At 36.5% G+C, this 23,268-nt stretch overlaps 1 protein-coding gene across 10 annotated transcripts in view; it reads right to left on the reverse strand.

Annotated features, from left to right (window-relative positions):
• ERC1 (ELKS/RAB6-interacting/CAST family member 1) overlaps positions 1–23,268 on the reverse strand; it is a 304,797-nt gene that overhangs the window by 168,038 nt on the left and 113,491 nt on the right. For all 10 annotated transcript variants that reach the window (XM_074826139.1, XM_074826142.1, XM_074826138.1 and 7 more), the window contains 4 exons: positions 21,486–21,623; positions 20,309–20,449; positions 19,030–19,170; positions 5,285–5,478 (listed from right to left, as the gene is read on the reverse strand). In XM_074826139.1, the coding sequence (XP_074682240.1) occupies positions 5,285–5,478; positions 19,030–19,170; positions 20,309–20,449; positions 21,486–21,623 (614 nt within the window). The remainder of the gene's footprint in view (positions 1–5,284; positions 5,479–19,029; positions 19,171–20,308; positions 20,450–21,485; positions 21,624–23,268) is intronic.

Genomic DNA, 23,268 nt, shown 5'->3' on the forward strand with positions numbered 1-23,268 from the left:
ATTTTAAAGTTATATTTAATTATTTCAGTTTTTTCTATGCCTGAATCAGAGTTCAATTTATTTTTTGAGGACTTTAATGAGTTATGATAACACAGAATTATAGTCATACCATCTCTCAAGGTTAACTTTAATGGTGATGATAATGACTTTCTAAACAGCCTTTGTTCTTTAATTTGACAATATCTCTTTTACTCTAAATTACTTATATGCCCTGATGCGGTTCTTGTTTAGGAATTCTCTACAAAAATAATTTAAAAATTCACAGAAATGAGCAACTTGAAAACCAAAAATAATTATTATAAGATACAAGTAGTTGTTTGAAAATACCTATTTCAACTTCAAATTGTTGACTTAAGCTTAGGGCGTAATTTACTAGTATAGTTTCCTTTACACTATTCTAGGAAACCATAAAGTTGATGGAACATGCAGCTAATTTCTCTCTCCATCTATCCTTCACAGACCACTACACAAAGATATCACTGTCTTAAAGACATACAGAGTAAGATACTTCCTTCTACTGTCCACATTTTCAGCACTCCTTTGAGATCACCCTACGGTTTTTAATCTTTTATTTTTATTTACTGTTGAGAAGAAATATTTAAGATGGGGAGCAAAGCTTTTGGCTGCTACACATCAAAAGTTTGAAGGCTTCTTCTTGAACAGGTCATCCTTAAATACTTTTAAGAAAAACTCCCCAAAATCTCTCTCTCAAAATAGTCATCATTTCCAGCTGTCCTTAGCAGGACTGCTGGTATTCCAAATCTGAATACTGCCTTCCTTTGTTCCCAAATCACAGTCAAGTTTCCTTCAGGAAAAAAATGGTAGTGCCCTATGTCCTTACAGGGACTACCTATCATATACAGCAAGCGTTCCAAAATAAAATAAATTTCAAGTCTGTAACCGGAACCATGACTTCTATATATATTCACCCAGTACTTACTTCTGAAGCAACATATATGTATATATTTACTGCCACCTCTCTAGTATGAGGTCACTTCTTGTTTGCAGAATATATGCACACAAATAGCTCTATGTGTAAACTACTAATCTGAAGGCTGTGATGGTCATGTCCCAGATGATAAGCATTATTTTTCTTTTCTCTTTTTTTTTTTCCTTTTCTTACTACAGGATCATAATCACAATAAAACTCAAGAATAAGTCAATACTGACCTCTATCAATGACACATTTTAGAACGCTTGAGTTTTAGCTGGTTCAGGCAGAATTGATAGCCGAGATTAGAACCAAAGGCAAAACACAGAAAGAGAATTAGAATAAAAAGCAACAGCTTCTGTTGAGTTTAAGTCAAGGAGAATAGCAGCAGACCTCCTTTGGACTGTGATCATAACCACTGTGACACCAGTTGAACGCAGAGACTGTTAGAGCTTGTACTTGACATAACTAGTTCCTGTTTGACCTAAGAAAAAAAGCATAATTGCAGCAGACCCAAACAGCAGCAGCAGCAGCCGGGCAGCCAGCAGTGACATTCCACCCCGTAGGAAACAGAAGCCTTATAGAGCACTCACTTTCCCAGGAAGTCCCACACAAACCCCCCTACGTGTTGCGGTGCAGGGACCGACACCTGGTAGGGAGGGTGCAATTTGCGGGAGGCGTGCTTTCTGAGAAAAGGCATAGTCAAAAAAACCCCCGCACGTACAAAACAAAACAACTCGTGGAACCAGGACGTGACAGTATAAATGGAAAGAAAAAGTGAGGAAGGAAACAAAACACAAAATGAAAAGTTACAGAGAGACAGGAGATTATGGAATGGCAATACAAAAAGCAAACAGTTAGTTACAAAGAAAGTGAATAACCAGACTGCTACAAAACTCTCTACAGCACCACAATCCGGGGACAGAAACAAAACTTATAGGGCTGTTCATCCACACAAGAAATGTGGGCTTATGGCCACCTTCCTGTAAGAAAAGGCAAAATCCTGCCCACAGAGAATATAAAATAATGAGCTTGTGCTTTCAATCTCACATTGACTCTAGAGTATTTTTCAAGCTTTTGCATAGCATGCACCACATGTAACGCATTATTTTTTGATATCTTTCCTCACATTCACAGCTGAAAAACAACACCCCCCCACCCAGCAATCACAACAGTTACTGAAGAGTGGAAGCATTTCTCTCTTTTATTTTAATTTGAAATGATGGCAGCTTTGCCATTGAAAAGGCTTAAGAGAACAGTTTTCTGCTTTTCATTTCACCTTCCTCTTCTATCTTTTCTCTTTCTCTGTTCCCCTATACATACCTCTCTAATAGGCAACTAATTTCTTCTCTTCTATGGATGAAACTGTGTTACTATTTCTCTTCTCCTGACAATGTATGGTCTAGTTGTCACATATTAACTAGCATAAGGGAAAACTCCAGGGAGAGACTCTCTCTTTTGAAAAATCCCATTTTTGTTAGTACAGTTCTTTAAATATTTCTTCACATCTTATTCTACATGGAATAATAACAGTTCCTGATAGGCACAGTAATATTCACTTTTTGGTTGCTGACAAATGCTTCTGCAAGCACTAAGGTTCTTTGCACTGCAGAGTTTGAACAGCTGTAGAAACATTAGAAGTCAAGATAATTTCTAGCTTGCTTTGCATGGACAACAGGTTTAGAAGGGACTTTTACAAAACAAAATTATCTATTCTTTTCAGGAAACCAAGACTCTAGTTCTAAAACATTCATGTAACATGCCTGGACATATCAGTTCAGCCATGAAAATACTTTATAAACAAGCATGGCAGATAAAACCAGGACCAACCTTTACATTTAATTCTCTGCTTTGTGTAAAAACTCACAAGGAGGAAGCAGTCAAAAACAACTAAGGCCAAATAGAAATTTCAACAATTATTCAGAAAAAGAGAAATTACTAGTCGAAACCTCACTACAAAGTATCTGAAAACTTGTATCTTTTCCTCCAGTGCTGTGACTGTATTACAGTTCCACCTGAAAAATAATTTCAGATGTTGATAACTTTGCTAATTCACCACACTAACAGTATGCACCTTAGGTCTCTAGATCTTGGAAGGCCTTTTCCATTTCCACTTACAGTCACTACAGAACATGAATATTCTTAATTTTTTCCCTTGATTTACACAGCTGCTAGCAATCACATCATAACAAAAATAGTCTTTTCTTTGACATAGCTGAAATACCTATTCTAATTACTAGAAATAAAAGAAGACATATTCAGTGTTATCTCAGCACTGGTAGAAAAGATGACACGTTAAAAAGAGAACCACTCTATTTTTTTATAAAAGTGAAGATCAGGTGATAAGAAGGAATGAGTAACACTGATCAGGCAAAGTATTCACCAAATTGTTATGGAATGATGTCCAGTCATTTGGGGGGTTTATGCTCTCATTGATATAGTAAGAGTTTGATATGTGACTGAAACAGCAAGAAACTACCACTGTAAGATGAAAAACAGTAATTGCTTTGCAGATCCCTGGAAATGCATCTTTTCAAAGAAAAAGTTCCTTTCTAAGTCTTTGAAGATTGGGTGCCAATGCTTGTATCTGCAAAGAGGAGACCCATCTTCATTTCTCTTTGTTATTTTTGCTTTGTAGACTATAAACTCTTTCGATTCAGTGTTTGACACTGCAAGTCCCAATCTTGATAAGAGTTTCTGAATACTAATGTAATAAAAAAATCAGACTTGCATTAAAAGCATGCATAAGAAAATTCTCTTCCTGTCATTCCAATCTCCTCTAGGACTCAGGTTGAGGAATGATGAGTATTTCTGATTTGCCTTTCCTAAACAGTGATTATTTCTGCATACAGAAAAAATTAAGCAACTGGGAAGATATTTCTTCCCCATACCTTACTTCTAATAGAAGTCTGTTGCTTATACCCTGATCCTTAGTCAACTTGCATGCCCTAAGATGATGACATGGTGAACTTCACGCCTGAGATGGGCACCTCTAAGGGACTGGAAAAAAAATCACACAGACAAATATGACTTGTAACTGCTATTTAGCTTTTTCATGTCTATACTCACTGCATCTCCTCTATCAACCTATTGCCTGAATGTTCTGTTGAATACATCATGTATCAATGGGCTGCAAGTTATATTACAGAAAAAAAGGGAAGATGGTTAAAGAGGACATATCCTCACTTCTGGGTGTTCAAGCTTACAGCATAGGTGTAGAGAATTTTGATTAAATAAACCAACTTAAAACTAACAGGACGCTGCTTACAATCATAAAGAGAGAAGAAACCCAGCTGACAAGCTGAACTGCTTCAGAGCTCTGTCACTTTCCAGGAAACAAGAATGAACTTCTTAGAAAAGTTTTTCAAATCAGAAGGTCCCATAATTTGACTATCATCAAGACAATGAACAATAACCACTGCCATCACACAGAACTGGAAATGTCCTCTCCCCAGTTGCCCTAATCTTCCTGATACTAACTGTGAAGCAGTTAAACAGTGGTAAGATAGAAATTAGAAAGACTGTTCTGGCACAAGGCAAATAGGAATAATCAAATTTTGATTTTGCTGTTCCAAGTTAGTGATTCTTCATTGCGAATTGTAAAGTAAACAAAAAATCTCAAACAGGTATTACTGCCTAGAAACTCCCTCTTGGCCCACTGTAAGGTGAGTAAATGACAGAAAACAGAATCTGTTTCAGGTCTTTCCTAAGATACACTGTTTACGATTGTGATACAAATGTCATGGAATCACAATCAATTTAAATTTTTGTTTGGGACATTAAAGTCTAGAAAAAAAATATCTGAGCACCCTGGCTCCAACAGAAAGATGGAAAATGCTGAAAAACGCTGAATCATGTTTTGTTTGGACAAAAGCAAATCTGCTCATTTGGCTTCACATGAGTCAAAGTTTACCTGTGTCCCTACCAGAGTTTCAATGCCACTTGTCAGAGAAACCTGAGTAACTAGTATCACAAGCTCTTAAAAGTAATTTTTCTTATTTGCTCTTTGGAAAACCATGCCTGAGGAATTTATTAAATCAAAAGAACAAATTGTTCTCAAACAGACCACAGTGTCGGCAGCTTTTCCTACCATCTCCATTCCCTTACAGTTCTATCTACCCTTCTAGTTCTATCTGTATCAGCCATATTTTTGAGCAGCCAGGTAATGAAAGCACACAGTAAGACACCTTTTCACTTACAGTCTACCAAAATAAAGGACTGAAGGCAGAAAAACTCTAAACAGACTTTCCCAAAATAGGCACTCTAAGGTTTTTAACACAAGAAAAATAGACCAAGTTATCTCTAACTTCAATCAGCTTTTTTTGCTTCTCTAGTAACTTATACCATTCTCACCTCTCTAGTTCTGCTATCTTCTTATCCTTATCATTCTTCTCATTTTCCATCTCTTTCAAGATTTCCAGAAGACGATCCACTTCAGCCTGAGCTTTGCTAGATTCTTCCCGATACCGTGTTACCTCCCTTTCCAGCTGCTGCATACGATCACTCAGCTCTGGGCTGGCCCTAGCCTCCAGTGTTGCCTCATGAGCCTGTAAGAAAAACGTTCAAGAAAAAACACTTAATTCACATGTATGTATTTTACATATTATGACAACTATGACTTATACTATGACAACTGCAAAATGCTATCTAGCTATATATTTCAAGATTGCAAGATTAATTATTACACAGAAAAAATATACAGTGCATATGCTACTCTTAAGTATGGGGAAATACTTTCTAGGGAAAGAAAAATTCAGAAACAAATTTATTTTTTAGTTCAGTCTAAAAAAAGGTTTTTGATCTGAAACAGAATTAACAGAGAAAGTAGTAAAAATATGAAAAAAGTTAAACTTCTTTGAAAGGAAAGAAAAAGTAAGTGTGAATGGGTACAAAAATTCTTAAAATCCACTCCCCAAACAGTGATATGACTGTAGAATTAGTTATCTGAGGTATTTTTCACCTAGATAATCTAGAAAAACAAATCACAGGTTAATAGCCTTCAATAACTGCATCAGTATGCAAAGTGTCAGATAGATTTACACAGATGGTGCTGATGTACTGAAGTCACAGAATCATCTAGGTTGGAAAAGACCTTGAAGATCATCCAGTCCAACCATTAACCTAACACTGACAGTTCCCAAATACACCATATCCCTAAACGCTATGTCAACCTGACTCTTAAACACCTCCAGGGATGGGGACTCCACCACTGCCCTGGGCAGCCCATTCCAATGCCCAACAACCCGTTCTGTAAAGAAAGACTTCCTAATATCCAGTCTAAACCTTCCCTGGTGCAACTTGAGGCCATTCCCTCTTGTTCTATCACTTATTACTTGGTTAAAGAGACTCATCCCCAGCTCTCTGCAACCTCCTTTAATGTAGTTGTAGAGGGCGATGAGGTCTCCCCTCAGCCTCCAGTCCTTGCTAGTTATCTGAGCCATACAGACTAGGAGTAATATGAGTATGGCTACCTACTGAAATTTTCTTTGCTTAGTTATCTAGGAAATATGATTTCTCAAAATTAGGCTATGGGAGCAAAAAGCATCAGAGGACTGATGATAAAATGACCCCAATGAAGAGAAAAATGGTTTTGGTTTGCTTTTTTTTAAATGGCTTGTTTTGTTATAAAAATCACTAATTTATTAGTAAAATTAATTTAACAGTTCCCAAGCATATTAGAGACCAAGAAAAGGCAGTATTTATGCTGGAATTTAAACCAGCAGACTAAGGACTATCTTTTCATTCTCCCCCTGCCCTTCTGCTCTTGGATCTTGAACTGCTATTTGATATCAATTAAAGCTATTTCAGAATTGCTCAAATTTGCTTCAGTGAACAGCAGGTTTGGTAGAGCTGTTCTGCTGACCAAGATTGCCTGCAAACTCAAGGCCTTTGTCTTCTCTGAAACAAACCTACAACAGAAAATAAGATTACAGACTTTCCCCCACTGTGTGCAGCTGTGGCAAGTTGTTTTACAAGCTGCCAATGTTCTGCTCCAAAGCACGGTAAGTCTAAATCCAATAGTATAGGACAATGTTGCTTTTAAAGGTAACTGGACAGAACTGCAGCAGCATAAAACTCAGGGTTAGAAGCTGTTGCTTCCAAAGAACCAAACAGGAAAAATACGTTTGGCTAAATCTGTTTATTTATTCAGTAAAATAAGACTGAAGGAAAATATTCGTTCACTGATCCCAACATTTTTGCCTTGAAGTTTCTTGTTTTTAATTAGCTGCATTAAAGCCAAGGCCACATTCTAGTGAAATCCAGGAGAATCTCAAAGCAGAATATTCTAGGACTGCGGCACATCTTGATGCCTGTCTCTACTGGGACTATGACCTTGGCATGGATCTGGGTTTCCCAAATACTGGAATGCTTCATGTTCCAGGGCCTTGACCCTGCAGCTCTGCCCAAGGACTGATGCTAAACTATTTTGGTTTTCTTTTTTTAAAAGTAGGAATTTCAGAAAGTTGGACAACCTGCACAGTATTTTATCCTAGAACAATATGCCTGGCAATCCCCAGGTCTCCTAGGCAGATCTCAGCAGGAGTGCCCAGCAACCATAGATCCTGGAAGAACAGAACCCTTTCCTGAGGCAATGCATTTAGGAAGACTTAAAAGACTCCCTACTTCTGAGTGACTTTCAAGTCAAACCCCACTACTTCTCTGTCACTGAGCTGTAAGTCTGAAAATCCTGCTTCTGAGCTTCTCACTGAGACCTGGCTCCAAGTGCATCCCTGGTGAGCCTGGAAGCTTTAAGAAGTCTTTTGGAGTTAGGGCTGTCAATGCTTCCAAATTCCTTACTGCCCCATAAACACTTCGAATTACACACACTTGGAAAGGGCGCTCTACAGCAAGTGGAAGTCTAATTAACATGTTGCCAAGATGATGCAGACTCCAGGAGGACGTTGCAGCAATGAGATCGACAAGCGTGTCTGTTCTATGAACAGCTGCAAGCATCAGGGAACATATTTTGCTTTGGAAGGAGAGTGTTGGTGGGTGTTCCAGAAATGCCTTATTGGGATTTCCAGCCTGCAGGAAATCTGAAATATTTGATGTCATTTCCTTTTCAACAATACTACATTTCAAAGAAAAACTCCATCCTTCCCCCAAAAATACTGTTTTGCAGGAACTGGGAATACTGCTTTTGGGGGGCACATGTAAGCCTACTGGGGGGGCATGTATATTCTCCTAAGAAACACTATGTATAAAGTTAAGTCTGGTTTTCACCAAATGCAGAGTCTGAATTCTTCTGTACTGGATTTAGGTATGTTTCCAACATCCCAAATTGTTTGTTTTAACAAATACTCCTCCAGACTCTTTAAAGTAATTCAAAATACATAATCAGATAATCAAGACACTTCTTTTTAAAAAAAAAGCAAAGCTAGGCTCTTAGCCTGGATTACTAAACATGTTAATTCAAAATAAGTTATAAGACCTAATGCAATTCTACTGTCAGGACAGTCCTGATTTATATTACACTGTGCTAATAAACGCATCTCCACAACAACCCAAGAGACACTACTGAGAAGAGGAAATCAATTTTCTTTTTTAGAAAATTAGCCAACAAGTCAGTGTGTCTGGTTCTTATAGAATGAAAGGGCTGTTTTCATGACATAAATTATTAGTTAAGACACGTAACACATGTTATTTGTATATAATGCACATAAGTATGGATACTTTCACCTAACACAAAGAGAACGTTATGTGATATGGTGTAAACTGGAGACCACTTCCTGAGCTGTGAATTACTGAGTGACTTTGGTCCATTTTGTGGGTTATGTACAAAATACGTGTTGCATGACCATATCTAAAATCCTACTGGATTCATTTATTGTATAGTAGAGAAAACCAATGCATTTAGAGGTTTCCCACAAACTCACATCAAGATCTGGAACAGATGAAATTGGCTACCTGCCCAATGCAACATTGTGTGAAATAATTCAGCACTATTTTTTTTTAACCAAAAAGAAAGTTAAACACAAATAATGAATTCCTATATTCACAGAAAAAAACCACATACAACTTCCCCCGCCCACCAGAGGTGTACAAAAATTCCAAAACAAGGCAGTAATTTCATTTTTGAAACAGGATGACAAGTGACAAGTGCACTAAGACAGTTTCTGCTGTATTAAGAGAATGTAAGAAGTGCATTTCCATAGGTTCAACTTTCAGCTCTGCTTGAGACAGTGTTCTTAAATCTGCATCTGCTTAATGTAGTTACAAGCAAATGTGAAAATGTATAAAAGTATGATAAAAATTAAATAAATTGAAAAAGCAGCTTGTTTAGGGTGAAGGGAACATTGCACTTTCTCCTCCGACAAATGAGAAATATGAAAAGGTATGTCTACAACACAGGCCATAGAGTTTATCTGATTACAGGCTATTTTAAACTCTTAACTGTTACTACTGACTCTGTCATTAGCTCTCCATGTCTGTCCAGTGTGGAGTCAAACAGGTGAATTTCAAGAGCACAATCAAACTTGCGTGTTTGATTCTGCATTGATCTGCATAAGAAACACTGTTACATTTTAGATAGAAAGCAGCAACTTCTTAAGCTATGTTTTTATCAGCAAAGCTGATCTAATCAGTAATAATCTTTGCCAGTGTGAATTTAATTTCAAATTCTAAGTGGCTCAGGACCAAGAATAGTTTAAGCTTACTACTCAGTTTAAGCTTACTACTCTGGGTATGCTCTCAAAGTTCTTAGAGGGACTATAAACTAAGAGGTGGTTTAACAGCTTTCTGCTTTTCTGCTCTTAGCCATCATTTCCCATCTGGAATGTGGTAAATGATGGGGTGAGTGCTTCAGGTACCTAAAGAATAAAAGAAAGAGTGATTGTTCCTCAAATAAATGTACTATAACTTCTATCACTTCCACAGAAAATCAGATGACAAAGCCAACTTCTATAGCTAAAACAAAGATGACCAATGTTTCACAGAAATAACCACTATTTACAGATGGAGAGGAGAGAAACACAGTTAAAAGAATTTTCTGAGTTAATATTTCTTGTGCCAAAAAAGTCTTTACTAAGAGGAAAGGTAATCTTACACAGCTTACAGCGTGCCAGAGGCAGGGAAGAAAACAATAGCAGAGATCTAATTTAAAAGTTCTAAAATGTAAATAAAAATTCTAAATATAATGACTAAGATTCCAAATCAATATTCCTAAAAGATTAACTAAATCAAGCGGCAAGTAATTCACAGCAAACACTTTCTACTTTTACCTAAAAATTGAGACAGTAAATTCAGTTTAACATTTCACATACAAATGTTGCCAAGAACTTTTGGCCACAAAGTAGAAGTTCCCAAGAATCTGAAATCCCATTTTAATCCACCCTTCTACCTGCAAGTGTGCCTCACATATCCTAAAAATAGTAAATGCACACACATATATAAAAATATATTATGACTATTTACTGCAAAAGTCAAACTCATACAACCATTTTCTTTATTTTTCCTATCATGAGGCAGCAATTCAAATGTTAAAACGTGTGCGCTGCCTTCTATTGTGTCTTTATAAGTTTCAACAAAATTATAAATTTGAAAAACAACCAGACTTGCTCCTCTTTTAGTTCCAATACTCTAAACACCACGTACTGTAACACAGCTTTTCAGAAAGGCTGTACTTTAAGTAAAAGGTTCAGTGAATTCTCTGATATACGATGTACCGGAAAAGTTGAGTCTGTTACAAAGAGTTTATTATCTTACTGTTAACAAAATCTTTCAAATGGTTAGTCTCTGTTAATGTGACTGTAAATTTTTGACACTGAATAAGTATTTGGTTGAAATAATTTATAAAGAAGGCTGAAAGTCTAAATAAGAGGAAGATGCCTCGAGAGAACCTATTACTGAAAAAAAAGTGATCACTTCAGAAGGTATGAGTTCCCATAGTAATTATTAAACATTAACAATTTGCTGTCTTTGGAATTTACACCAACACAAGGAGTGTACAAAGACAGGAGGGAAATGCCCAGGTGACAGCTGTCTTTGCAAGCGTACTTCAACCCTCTTACCCATGCCTCCTCTGAACCAGGCTTTACTCACCTGACCACAGTCTGCTATTTTACAGAAACAGGGCATCATTCAATGCACAGAAGGGACTTACTCAAGTAATGATCAGATATTCAGTACTTGTTTTTTGATATTCAGTGTATGGCTCTATGCCTTGTTTACTCTAAATTACAAAATGACACCAAAAAAAAATATTTTCCCAGTTTTCTTTCTATCATGCTAATCATGACTGTAGGCTATTTCTTGGCAAATGGTAACTAACCACTTCGTAACACCAGAGGGAAAGGAGAATGCGTTATTATATCTGTTGTGCAGGTGAAACACTGAGATGCAAAAATATCCTGCCGTATTCACTCAATGCTTTCCTACTTTTAAAAAAACCCATTTTATCATCTAATTTCTCTAGATGACTACCATCTTCCTTATATATGGCTCATTCTTGGAGCGTTTGTCACACAATATTGAAGACTGCAAGAGTCTGGCAGACAATAATTTAGTTATAAAATGTTGTAAGAACTACCTCACAATGAAAAATGAGAAAGGCCACACAATGTTGCACTGGCCATTTCATAGCTTTTGGATATCAAATTTTTCCAAATGAATGTTATCTTAAACAAGGTTTCTGGGATGGGTAGACCAGGTAAATTTAATTTTTCAGGCATAAGAAAATCAAAGAGAAAAACCCTCCAACCTTCCACTGCCTGAGATGATGCTGACATTGTCACGAACCATCAACAGGACTGGAACTTTAAAAGCCACCACACAGCCTCTTGTACTTTATCCCATATGTTAGCTATACCATACTGGGGAATAAAACACACAGTTTGTTCCCACATTTTGTATTTTCTGACTTCAGAGTAATGGGGAGTCTCAGAGATTTTGCATGCTATTAAATATTTCATAGAGAATATGCTCTCCTGGGCACAAATTCTCCTGCCTATTTGCACCATTTGTACTGTATCTCATTTCCCCAACCTTTTATCAACATTATTTAGCCAGGTTCAAATTCCACTCCTCCTACCCAGGAAGATTCCAGGAAGATCTACCAGTTCTCCCCATCCTTTTCCTACTACTTTTTTTCAGGTTTGGTGGATTTTTTTGCATAGCTTGTTCTATCCAACAGCGCCTGTAGTCCCATGTCTTCTGCTCATATGCAGCTCCCTCCTCATACCATGTCTTCCCTGAGTCCCAGGTTCAGTACAATTTCCCTGGTAATCCTAGCTACTTATTCCCCCAGCAAAATCCTGTTTTTCTCCTTACAATGGCTAACTTTCAGTACCAGTTTCCAGTCCTAACAGGTTATTTGTCCTGATCTGCACACCAAGATGCCAATTCTTGCTTCTGTTGTAGTTGTATCAAGCAGCTGCTTGGAATCAGCATGGTATTTGGTGAATAGTCTACTTAGTATTGCTGCTGCCTGCTCAAATGTCCAGACCTAGAAGAGGCTGTGGCAATGGAGAGGGACAATGGGAAGGTCTTCCTCCCTCTTCAGGATGGGGTATAAGCAGTGCAGGTGGAATTTTTGGGAAGTTTCACTGCTAAATCTATCTTTCTACTGAGCACATACAAATAGACAATGCATTTAACCTTTAATTAATTTAGATAGATTTAAACAGGGACATCAAAAATATCTGGTACAAGGACCAAATCTTTTAATAAAAAATTTCTTGTGTTAAAAAAAAAAAAGATTAAAACCAATGTGTTTCTATATTTGTTCTTGAAAACAGTGAGCTGTTGTGGTTGAAAGATTCTTCCAAAAAGAAAATACAAACAAGATCTCAGATTGTATCTACCAATGTAAGAAACTTCAGCTAAAAGATTTAAAAGGTTTTGCAAAACCATAAACAATTGATAAAAAAATCTATTTAATAGGATGCATTAAACAAGTTCAAGTAACAGACTGTACCAGTGTAATCTACAGGTTAGGAGCCTGGCAAATTATTTTAAAGTGGAGGAATGTATCAATTTACCAGAAGTCTTGAGTTTGCGTTTCACATCTGAACACGCAAAACCTTTGGGGAAAAAATATTCTGTTGTGAAATACTAAATAATGAAGTCCTTCAAATGCCATACCCACTAATCTTATATCTTTTAAGAAAATCATGTTGGTTTTTTTTTCTAATCTTTGTGCACCTTAGAATATTTATTAATAACTGGTTTTACATATAATAAATAACTCAAAATTCAGTGTAGGAGTTTTGATGCCCTAGTTGACTATTCATTGCTATCTGTGATAGTCCTAACAAAATACTTTTCCCTATTGCACACCACAACTCTTTTTCCAAATCTAGTCCCATAAATGCATTGTATTATCTGCTCTATTAAAATAATTTCTGATATAGGATGTAACAAAACCAGAACTATTAAAAGCACCAGCAATTCTCTGACCTTCAGACAATGATTGTCAGGATAGATGGCTACATTTACCCTGAACATTATCGTGTAATACAGATATCAGCCTCCTGAAAGTTTTGTAACACAATTTTTTTATGCACACAGTCACAAAAGAAATCTCTGATGAAAACCACCTTGGATTACGTAATTTATGGTGTCAAGATATTATTATACAAACACTCCTTGAAAGGAGTGCTCTTTGACATCAAACAGAAGGCTGGTAATAGGATCCAAAATTAAACTGACATTGTACCAGCGAGCTTAATGTTTATACAAGTTTTTAAGCAATCTTTTACTTGCCGTAACTTAATTATTATTTCTAATGTGCTGCTGTACATGGTGTTACAGAATACTTTCACACAAGAAGCTTGATTTGCATGGAAATTCTACATTCTTGCTCTGAAAAAGCACAGACAATGGAGATGAAAGAAAAGCTACAGGACACTTCAAGCAACTGCAGCAAAGGGAAACAAAACCATTGGCACAATATTAAGCTGTCCAAACAAAAAGGAAGTTAGAACAATGCAGCCAAAAAGTAAAAGCATCTTAAAAGGCTTTTTTGCGCATGACTGGTCAGACATACCATAGCATTTTGTTTGTATCCACATTATCCATACCTACTAATAAAGTAATTCACCAATATACTCTGTGTTGGCCCAAATATAAAAGCACAGGTGAATACACATGCAACACAGAAGGTTAAATGGGGTTGGTAACAGCCTCTCCATTTGCCAGGGAACTTATTGGCTTGGATGGATGACCCAATAAAACTTCAGGGTGCTAAAGGGAGAAAGATAGGAAAAGATGGGGAAAATTTGGGATAGGTACAGTGTGAGAGAGAAAACGAAAAAATGCAACAAGAAAAGAATTTAAAATAATAGGTGCAACATTAATTTACTGAGATGATAGAATCTTAATCTGTGGTTTACCATGCATTACCAACCAGCTTTTGAAACACGAGAAATGTGGAAGTGCAAGTTCCAAACTTGATCTTGATTTCTCAGTTTAACAGTTTTGCCCAGTCCTCAAATATTTAATGTAGTCCTGTGTTTGGGTTTACAGATGACAGTTGTACAGGTTGAGCAGGACTTTAATTTCTAGCGCTTTGCTTATATCAGTTACAAGACAGCTAAATGGTTTAGAAAACTAATTCAGTAACTGACACTATCTGAATGCTGAACACAACTGCTGGGTATTTACTTTTATTTTTACAAGACATCCTGATTTCCCTGGTAGCCTTTTTCTTTCTAGTTTGCTACACTGAATACATCACTTACTGTCCCTTCTTTGAAAAAAACAAATCATCGGCTGAGAACAAAAAATAGTATTTCTATCTCATCTACCAATACTGTCAGTAATATTTTCAGTTGTGGCAGGAAATCCATGTTCACAAAAATAAAAAGCACCAGATTCTGTATTAAATTTGACACACTAAGTCTTGGGAAACATAGAATTTGGGTCGACACTTCAAGCAATCATTTTTTCCTGTCTTTTGAAAGATACTATACTCCTGAACTTGAAGGGAGAACACCACAGGAGAAAAAAAAACATCCTCTGAGTAAGCCTGTTGAATCTAGAGGTATTTTCCTGGCAGAGAATCACTGCTAACATTCTCTGATGAAAAGTTCCTAGAACTGCACCAAGGGGAAGTTTGTTAACATATGGTTTTGGACTCTTTCTTTTCTCTAACCTTGATCCCTTTCAAAGAAGGAAAATATCTATAGGGAGAAAAACTATGCTCTGGAAATGAAGACAGACAAATATCTGCTCATCTTTGCTGGAACAAATGCTAATATTAATTGGTCTCTCCCAGATTACAAAACCAAAATGAAACAAAGCATATTGGCTGGGAAAGACAAGACAAAAAGCTGGGAAGAGTATCCTGAAGAAAAATGACTAGAAAAAAACTTTTTCAGTATAAAACTATTACATTAAAAGTTTGAAAAAAGAGTTTCCTAAGGAAAAGAAAAACAACCACACAGCATAAAACCACTTCACAAAAAAACAGGGAGAGAACCCCCTGTGTGTGATTTCCCTCTAATGATTCCATCTCAGCAAAAAAGGAGACTATTTAAGGCAGGACACCAGGCTATGTAAATTCAACAGGGATTTATGGCTTGCTTTCAGCATTCAGAATCTCTCATAGTATCTCCTGCTGCCAGCAGGCTGACAGTTGAGCACAGAAGCAATGACAGTAGAATAATTAGAACATTAAGCACACAGATTTGCATAACCATAATATTATTTTAAAAACCCAACCCTGAATATGAAAAACACTGCAGTTTTACTTGCTAAGACAGGGATCAATATAATATAATCATTAGTAAGTAGAGGAATAGTAACAATGAGAAGTGGACACCTTGAGTCAGACACTGGAGACCGCCTAAAGAGAAAGAAAAATAATACCAGCAACTTTTCAGCACCCCTGCACTCCGCTTCGTTAATAATATTTCAGTTTAGTGTAAAGTTAAATACCTTTTACAGAAAAAGTGGAAACTTGTACTGTTCATGGTTTCTCAAAGGCTCACTGTTTAGAGATTAGCAAGAATTTTTTCCAAGGACTGCCCAAATCTTTTTTATCTAATGGCTTAACAGTAGTCCAATTCAGTCTTTTCTGTCAGCTTCTTAACTTCTAAGGCTAATAGATTTAACTGAAAGTACTCAAACTGTTCAGTGGAAATAAGAGGCAAGGGAAACAAGATTGATGTTACACACATCTCTGTTCAAACTGTAAGGGAAACAACCTAAAAGAAAAAGCTTTTTGCTATTTGCTGTTAAGAGCTACAGGAGAGAGTCCCTCCCACATGTGTCTTATGCAAAACAGCACTAAGATAATGTAATAAAACTCAACATAATAAACCCGTAATTGAGTTTTAAACTGAATGCTCTTACGTAGCCATTAGTTTTAAGGTTAATTGTGACACTTATTTGCAATAGTTAACAATACAGATGTGTAAAATTGAGTTTTTAGAAACTTTAAATTGGAGCTGGATTATCTATCATAATTGGTTCAAGGATGACAAGGAACTAATCCACCTTGAAAATGTCAAACTGTCTGTATAAATATCTACAATGCATTTAAAGAGGTAAAGCCTTTTAAAAATACATTTTTCTACTTTTCTGCAAGTGACAAAAGACATTGGCAAATTAAAAACAGCTGGAAAAAGGGTTATTGAAGAAATATCTAAAGTTACTCATAAGTATAAAACATATTCAAGTGGTTTCTAATTATATTTTCTTGAGTAGCTAAGAGTAACTGTGTCTTGGATTTAGAAAGCAAGGAGGATCAGTGGTAGAAGTGTGCTCTTTCCTACAGCTTGAGGAAAGCAAATGCAGTTAATTACATGAAAGCATACCTGGGTCCTAGAGCTTCAATTCCTCTCCAAAACAACCACTGTGGACTGACTTCTTATCACCAAAAAAATCTTTCCATTGCATTTGAATTTTCCCTTGAATAAAAATGCAGTAGCCCAACATGACACTGTATTAAAAAAAGGTATTGATGATTTTGTCTCAGCAGGACGTGGGAGAATACTTTATGGTCTCTGCACAGGAAACAATTGTCCATATGCCCCAATAAGCAATAGTGCCTGAAGCAGAGGAGCAGATATCCAGAGTATTATGGGCGGGCTTTATACTGCATGTAAGTAATGGTAGGCTATCAATTTTCTTGTAGAACTGAAACCATCCTGACTGAATTATTTAGGGAGCTTCTTTGGATGGGAAGATGCAAATCTATGTGTGTTTACAATACAATGAATTTATATTAACTATTTTTCTCAGAACCAAATTAAGAATACAGCTATTTGTCACACAGCTGTCCTGTACAATTAATAGTGCCCTTTACATTTGAGCCATTTTCTCATTTTAACCCACAGGAAAAGGATCACAGGAGAATAATTCACCCCCTTAATTATCTCCTGAAAAAAAAGAGATTAGATTATAAAAATATATGGTCTTATGAACTGGCTCGGTGTCCTATATAATGTTCCTGGCTACCAGCTATTAAGCACAATCCTCTCTCAATGGAATGAGCAGAGGTAGGTCTAAAGGAATTACAACGAAGAGCTGTCATACTAGTGCAAATTAACTGTATGTTTGTCTTTTAGCTAGCAGTGCTTCACCAGATTTTGGTCGACCTCCACATCCACTTATACTACTGATATACTCACAGGTTATAGTGAGGAAAGTGATCTTAGGGGAGGCAATGAAAAGCAGTACATTTACAAATGCTAAATATACAGACACATTCCCTCATTAAATGAATTTCCACAACTGTTTTTTCATAACCTATTTGTTATGTACACTCCCAGTTAGTACTTTTTTTTCTTCTTAAAGTAATTCTAACAGTGTTCTCCACTGCAGCTGTCTACCTACAAACTAATACTATCATCCAACTGCTATAACAATCTCTGGTAAATCTTAGCTACAGCATATTCCTGGACTCATTATCAGTAAAAGACTGACAAAGGGTGAAACTGCAATTCATGACAGAATTTAAATGAAGGGTCCTTCAGGACTTCTGAAATACTCACACTGTATGATACACTGAGAACAGCCTCTGAGACCAATTAAATGTGCACAACTATCTTTTCTTGCTATTGTGCTTTGTTGATGCTGAATAACAGAACTGTTCATTTTGTGTCATAGAATGAATTAAAAAGAAGGGAAAACAAGGGTCTACATATGCGTATATGGAGTTTCACTTACACAGAGTTCTCAGGGGCATTAACACCAACCTTGCACCCACACAACAGAAATCCTTAACAGGTCTTAACTGATGACTCAAAGTTTGATCTCACATTCATTTGAGGACCTAGGACAAAGTTCCAAACTACAGCACGGGCACTCCTCCTCTTCCTGAGTCGATGTAAAGAAATAGCTAGAACTCCACAATCCAAGACTTAAATTTCTTTAAAAAATTGTGTTGCCTTTTATCTTTTTCTAATTTTATAAATAGAAGTGTTATCACTATTTTGGTTAGTGTGTTTTGTGCTTCTTCATCACCTGCTCTTTTAAAATCAAAAAGTTAAAATCAAATCAATATTCCTCTAAACAGTGCAGTATTTATGCTACTCACAGCTAAAATAAAGAAGGCTTGCAATGCAGACATAACCCAAAGATTCTGTTCAAATGAATTAGCTTGCTTGTAATAGAGTAGTATTCTTCTGAAGAGCAAAATCCTACCAATGTATCAGCTGTGACTGGCAATGAGATTAAAACAAAAGATCACACACTTCACTGGTGATATATTCTTTTCATTTGTTTTTATGCATTCCTATGGGAATCACGCATCTGAATTTATCACATTAACACCTACAAGCACTGAGAATTGATAAGTGAAATCTCTAGCTGTTAATTTTTTAGCTGTTACACCAGTTTAATGGCACAATTACTGCTACGAACTGTACGGAATCAGACTAAGTCTTTAATTCCTAGTACCTGTTAAAAAGAAAAGTCAACAGCACTGTTATTGCACGTAAATGAAGTCCAAAATTAGCACCAGGGTCTGAAAGTTACTTTCTGATGGGCTTAGTTTGTAATATGGTTTGCATGGACACAACTTCACAGTTCTTGCTGAAAAGCAATTCACAGAATTCAAACTTAAGACCCAAGGTTTTCTTTGCAGACAGGGCCAATTTGTCTGTGGTTTACTGAATGTTTACACCACATATATAAGTTTGAAATAAGATTACCTTCTTCAATTGAGTTTCCATCTTCAAACATTCTTCCTTTTTCTGTTCCAATGCAATTTCCAGTGTCTTGAGTCTTGAATCTTTCTTCAGTCCTGATGAAGCTAAGGATGAAGCATGTTCCTTCAGATCCAGTAAGGAAGACTAAAATAAAAGATGTAATATAACTATCAAGTAAATACTCTTTATGTGCACTAGTTAGTTTCTTTTTGTCTTTATTTTCTTCGTATCCCTTCACACTATGTTCAGGATCCAACTTAGAACATCATCTTTTGTCAGGATGTCCATGTCACTGGCTTAAGACAACTTGATTTAATTCAGGTTTTCAGAATCAAAATAAAACCTTTCCTAAATTAATTTAAAAATTATTTTTAAAGATGGAAGATTCTGTGAACTGGACCTTGTGCTTCAGTGACATTCATGTTTAAGAAAAACTGGTTTTAAATAAAATCATATTTAAAAATCATCTGTGGTTAGCAGATTTGGCCACTGTATCTAAAACTGAGAGCGTTCAAAGCTCTTCTGTAAGGGTACAGCTCTGCTGTATGGTACAGCTGCTATGGGATGAAACTGATCCATGCTACCTATCTCCAAAAAGACATCTCAACTTCTTGTCTTCCAAACCATTTTTGTGTTGTTTTTTTCCTGTCAAATATTGACTTCTGTGTAGACAAATTCTTAGCACTTCCTGGGTGTACATTTTTTGTATTGTTTTACTTTGATCGAGTTTTGAAAAAAGATTGTAAGTAGACTTGAATGTTGCAATTTCAAGAGATGAACAGAGAACGTTTATATTTCTCTAATATAATTAGGTTAATTTGTCTAGCCAACTAACTGTCTTGTTACCAACAACCAATTATCAAAAAGGACTCTTCAGAGTCAAAAGAACTAGCTGTAATTTTTGCATAAAGGAATAAACATTATTTGCATGCTTTCGGCACCCACAGATTTGATCAACTTCTCTCCTTTCCTCCCTGTATTTAGACAGGAACAAGCTTGTTCTCTGCCTCCAGATGTCTGTAAGCATAGCTCCAGTGAATGCTATTATTGACCATTTGTCATTCACTAAATACGATTAACTGCTCCAAGTAAGGGGACAGTGTGCTATCCATGAAAAGGTGGTTCTGAAATATGTATTTGAAAAATTCTCAAACAATATACTTTACTAGATAAACTTGTTGAAGGGCCATTACTATAAAGGAACAGTTTTCTTTATCTCAAATATAACACATACATATACAATGAACAATTCTAACACAACAGATTCATTCTGCTGGTCAACCTCTTTCTCTGTGAGATCTCCTTGTAAAATGCTGACTTTCTCTTTCAGGTCCTTAATGTCTTTTTTGTAGTTGTCGATCTCTTCCTGTTTTTCTCGTTCATCTCTGTCACGTTGCTCCTTTAGGCGCTCAATGGTCCTTTCCTGACAAAAGAAAGCACTCTGTGAAGAAAATCCCTCTTACTCAGTTCAATTTCTGAGACTTCTTATCACAATGCTTCTTACACACTGTAGACAAGGAGGAAGAGCATAGGATATTGGCATTTTCTTTTCTTTACAGTTGTAAAATAGATACTCAAGAAGGAGGAAACTTGAGAAATCTATGGATTCACTGCGAAACAATACCAGGCTTTCTGTATCTCTGAAAGTTCACAGTAATGTTACAATGCAACACGATTTATCTGGTTCTGATAATCAAAATTTACCCAGATCAGGACACATTACATATTGCTTCCTTACTTATTTAAATCTTATCTTTCCAAAATGTACAGTTAAGACTGTGGTCCTTCAGAGAGAAAGGGGTGTAGTGCATATGTGACACCATGATCAATATACAGGCACCAAACCAACTTTTCGGTACACCAGATAACAGTGGAGCTTTGGTTATCTTGGAAGCTGAAGGGATGCAAGCAAAATCCCCAACCTCAGGCAAAGCTTTACCATGGCTTTACATTTATAGAATCTGACAGACTAAAGGAGCTGTAACCCTGGTTCTCTGGGAATCAAGAAAAAATATAGAATAATTCCAAAAAGTTGCCTCAGCAAAACAGAATAGAGAAGGCTGTTCCCTCAGTCAGCTATCTCCTGAGAACCGGGCAAGCATAAAAAAATGTTAGTTATCAGGATAACTATCCATTTTGATTCAATATTGGGAACTAAAACTCCATCTCACAGAGCAAAACTTTAAAAATAAATTTATTATTAAAATATCTGAGCCAAGAAGGTAAAATAAGCTAAGTGATTAGTCAGACTCCACGTATCCTGCAGCACCCTCTAGTGAGGGATGTAGCTCGGCAGCAGCCACGTTCCCTGGATCCCCCCTGGGCTCTCGGAAACAAAGGATGTCCCTGCGGTGCTGCGTTAAAGATGTCGTGTATGCAGGGTCCAGAAAAGCCGACTTTAGAGAGGTTATTAGCAGAAGGACCTTTCGAAGGAAGGGACTTAGGCTTTCCATACTCACTTTTTCTGCCAGTGCTTCTTCCAGCGTGGTCAAGGCAGTGTCAGTATTTGTGGTGTCAGCCTGCAAGGATTTCACTCGATCCTTTAAGCTGCTCATTTGCTTCTCCTTGTCTCTTAACTGTTCTTGAAGATTTTCAATCTTAAAGAAGTGGAGTAAATTTTAAGACAACAGAAAGCAAAACCATCCAAAATTATCTTAGGAGTATATTAAACTCTTAAAAAAAATTCTTAAAGCAAAGGAAGTAGGCAAGGGCCTAGTTCCTATAATCCTACATCAAAACATAAAGCAATGCAACCAAAACCATCAAATATTAACAAGGAAGCAGTAACCTTTTCAATAACCAGGAAAGAATTCAGAGCAAGAAAGTCTAAATAATATTTACAAGAACAATGTAAAGAAAGGGCATTATTCCTAATTTCCAAGGATGTTGGGTACTGCGTGACTGAAGGATGATCAATGTGTTAACAATATGAAGGGAAAAAAGCTGAGAAAAACATCACTGCATCTGTAAACTGAAAAAGGCATGTGATAATTAAGAAGTTGTGAAGAAGTATTATTTTAAGTATTTCCTCTGGTACTGTCATATTCTTTATTGTACTGGCATGTTGCTTTTTCATCTTACATGGTGGCTTCCTATATGATGGACTAACACAAAGTGCCATTCCCTGGGTAGAAAATATATCACCTTTATTTTCTGCAGGTGTAGAATTGGATCAAGTTATGATTTCTGAATACATCATTTGACAGAATGAGAAAACCTAATGCTAAACCCATTTAATGCGTACATACGCATCACAAGAAACAGACATGTTAACATTATGATAACCTGTTGAAAACAAATTTATCAGCAAAGCATTAAATGGGAGACAGGTTTCTCACTTGCTTCCTTTTTGTTGTTGTTGCTGACAAGTTTCTCTTGCATCAGCAATCATCATTGTACATCATAAACTGGTGAATGACGTGGTATGTAAGGTACCTATCTCTAAAACACTTGTAGCAAGATATTCTTTCAAAGACATTTGTAAGAAATAATGTAACCAGACAACCCCAAAGGCTATCTAGTCCAGTATTTAGTAAACTAAATGAAAGCACTAACTAGCCTTTTTGCTTCACCTATCAAACAGCAGTTAGCAGCTCCTTGGTTAGTGGAAATACAGCAACTATCCCCAGGTTTTACTCTCCAACCCTGGAAAAACTGAGCTGCTGTGATCACAGAGCAAAAGGCTATTAAGACACATCCACTACTACTTTGATATCTAATAAAATTACATCTGGAATGTAGTTTTAGAAAATGGTCTAGATCTGTAATGATAAATGTAAAAGACGTGCAGGAGGCTGAACTTCTAGTCACAAATAACAGTAGGTGTGTTACAAGTGGAATCTAGGAGGAAGACCAATGTAATTCAGGGAAACCCTCGCTAATGTTCCTCTGTAACCCATGGTCATAGAAGGAGTCTATGGTGTAAGATTCTTCATACCAGTTTTTTCAATTTCTCTTATGCAAGCACATGTAAACTTACGTGATCCAGATTTGTACGCTACATATTACTGAGAGCAGAAGAACTATGTAAGTTTTTTGTTGTTGTTTAACGAATGGACTAAAATTGGTTTTGGTTTATCTTTGTCATTAGTTTCTATTAGAAAAAAGTATCAGGCCCCCAAGTTATGCCTAAAATTTAAATTTGGGCACAACACAACACTACAAAACAAATTTTAAAGAGCACCAAAAAACCATAACCAGTGATGTATCACATGCATCAGAAATAACTGTAAGAATTGAAAA

This window comes from Strix aluco, chromosome 5 (assembly GCF_031877795.1).
Source record: "Strix aluco isolate bStrAlu1 chromosome 5, bStrAlu1.hap1, whole genome shotgun sequence".
In the NCBI taxonomy this organism is placed as follows: Eukaryota; Metazoa; Chordata; class Aves; order Strigiformes; family Strigidae; genus Strix; species Strix aluco.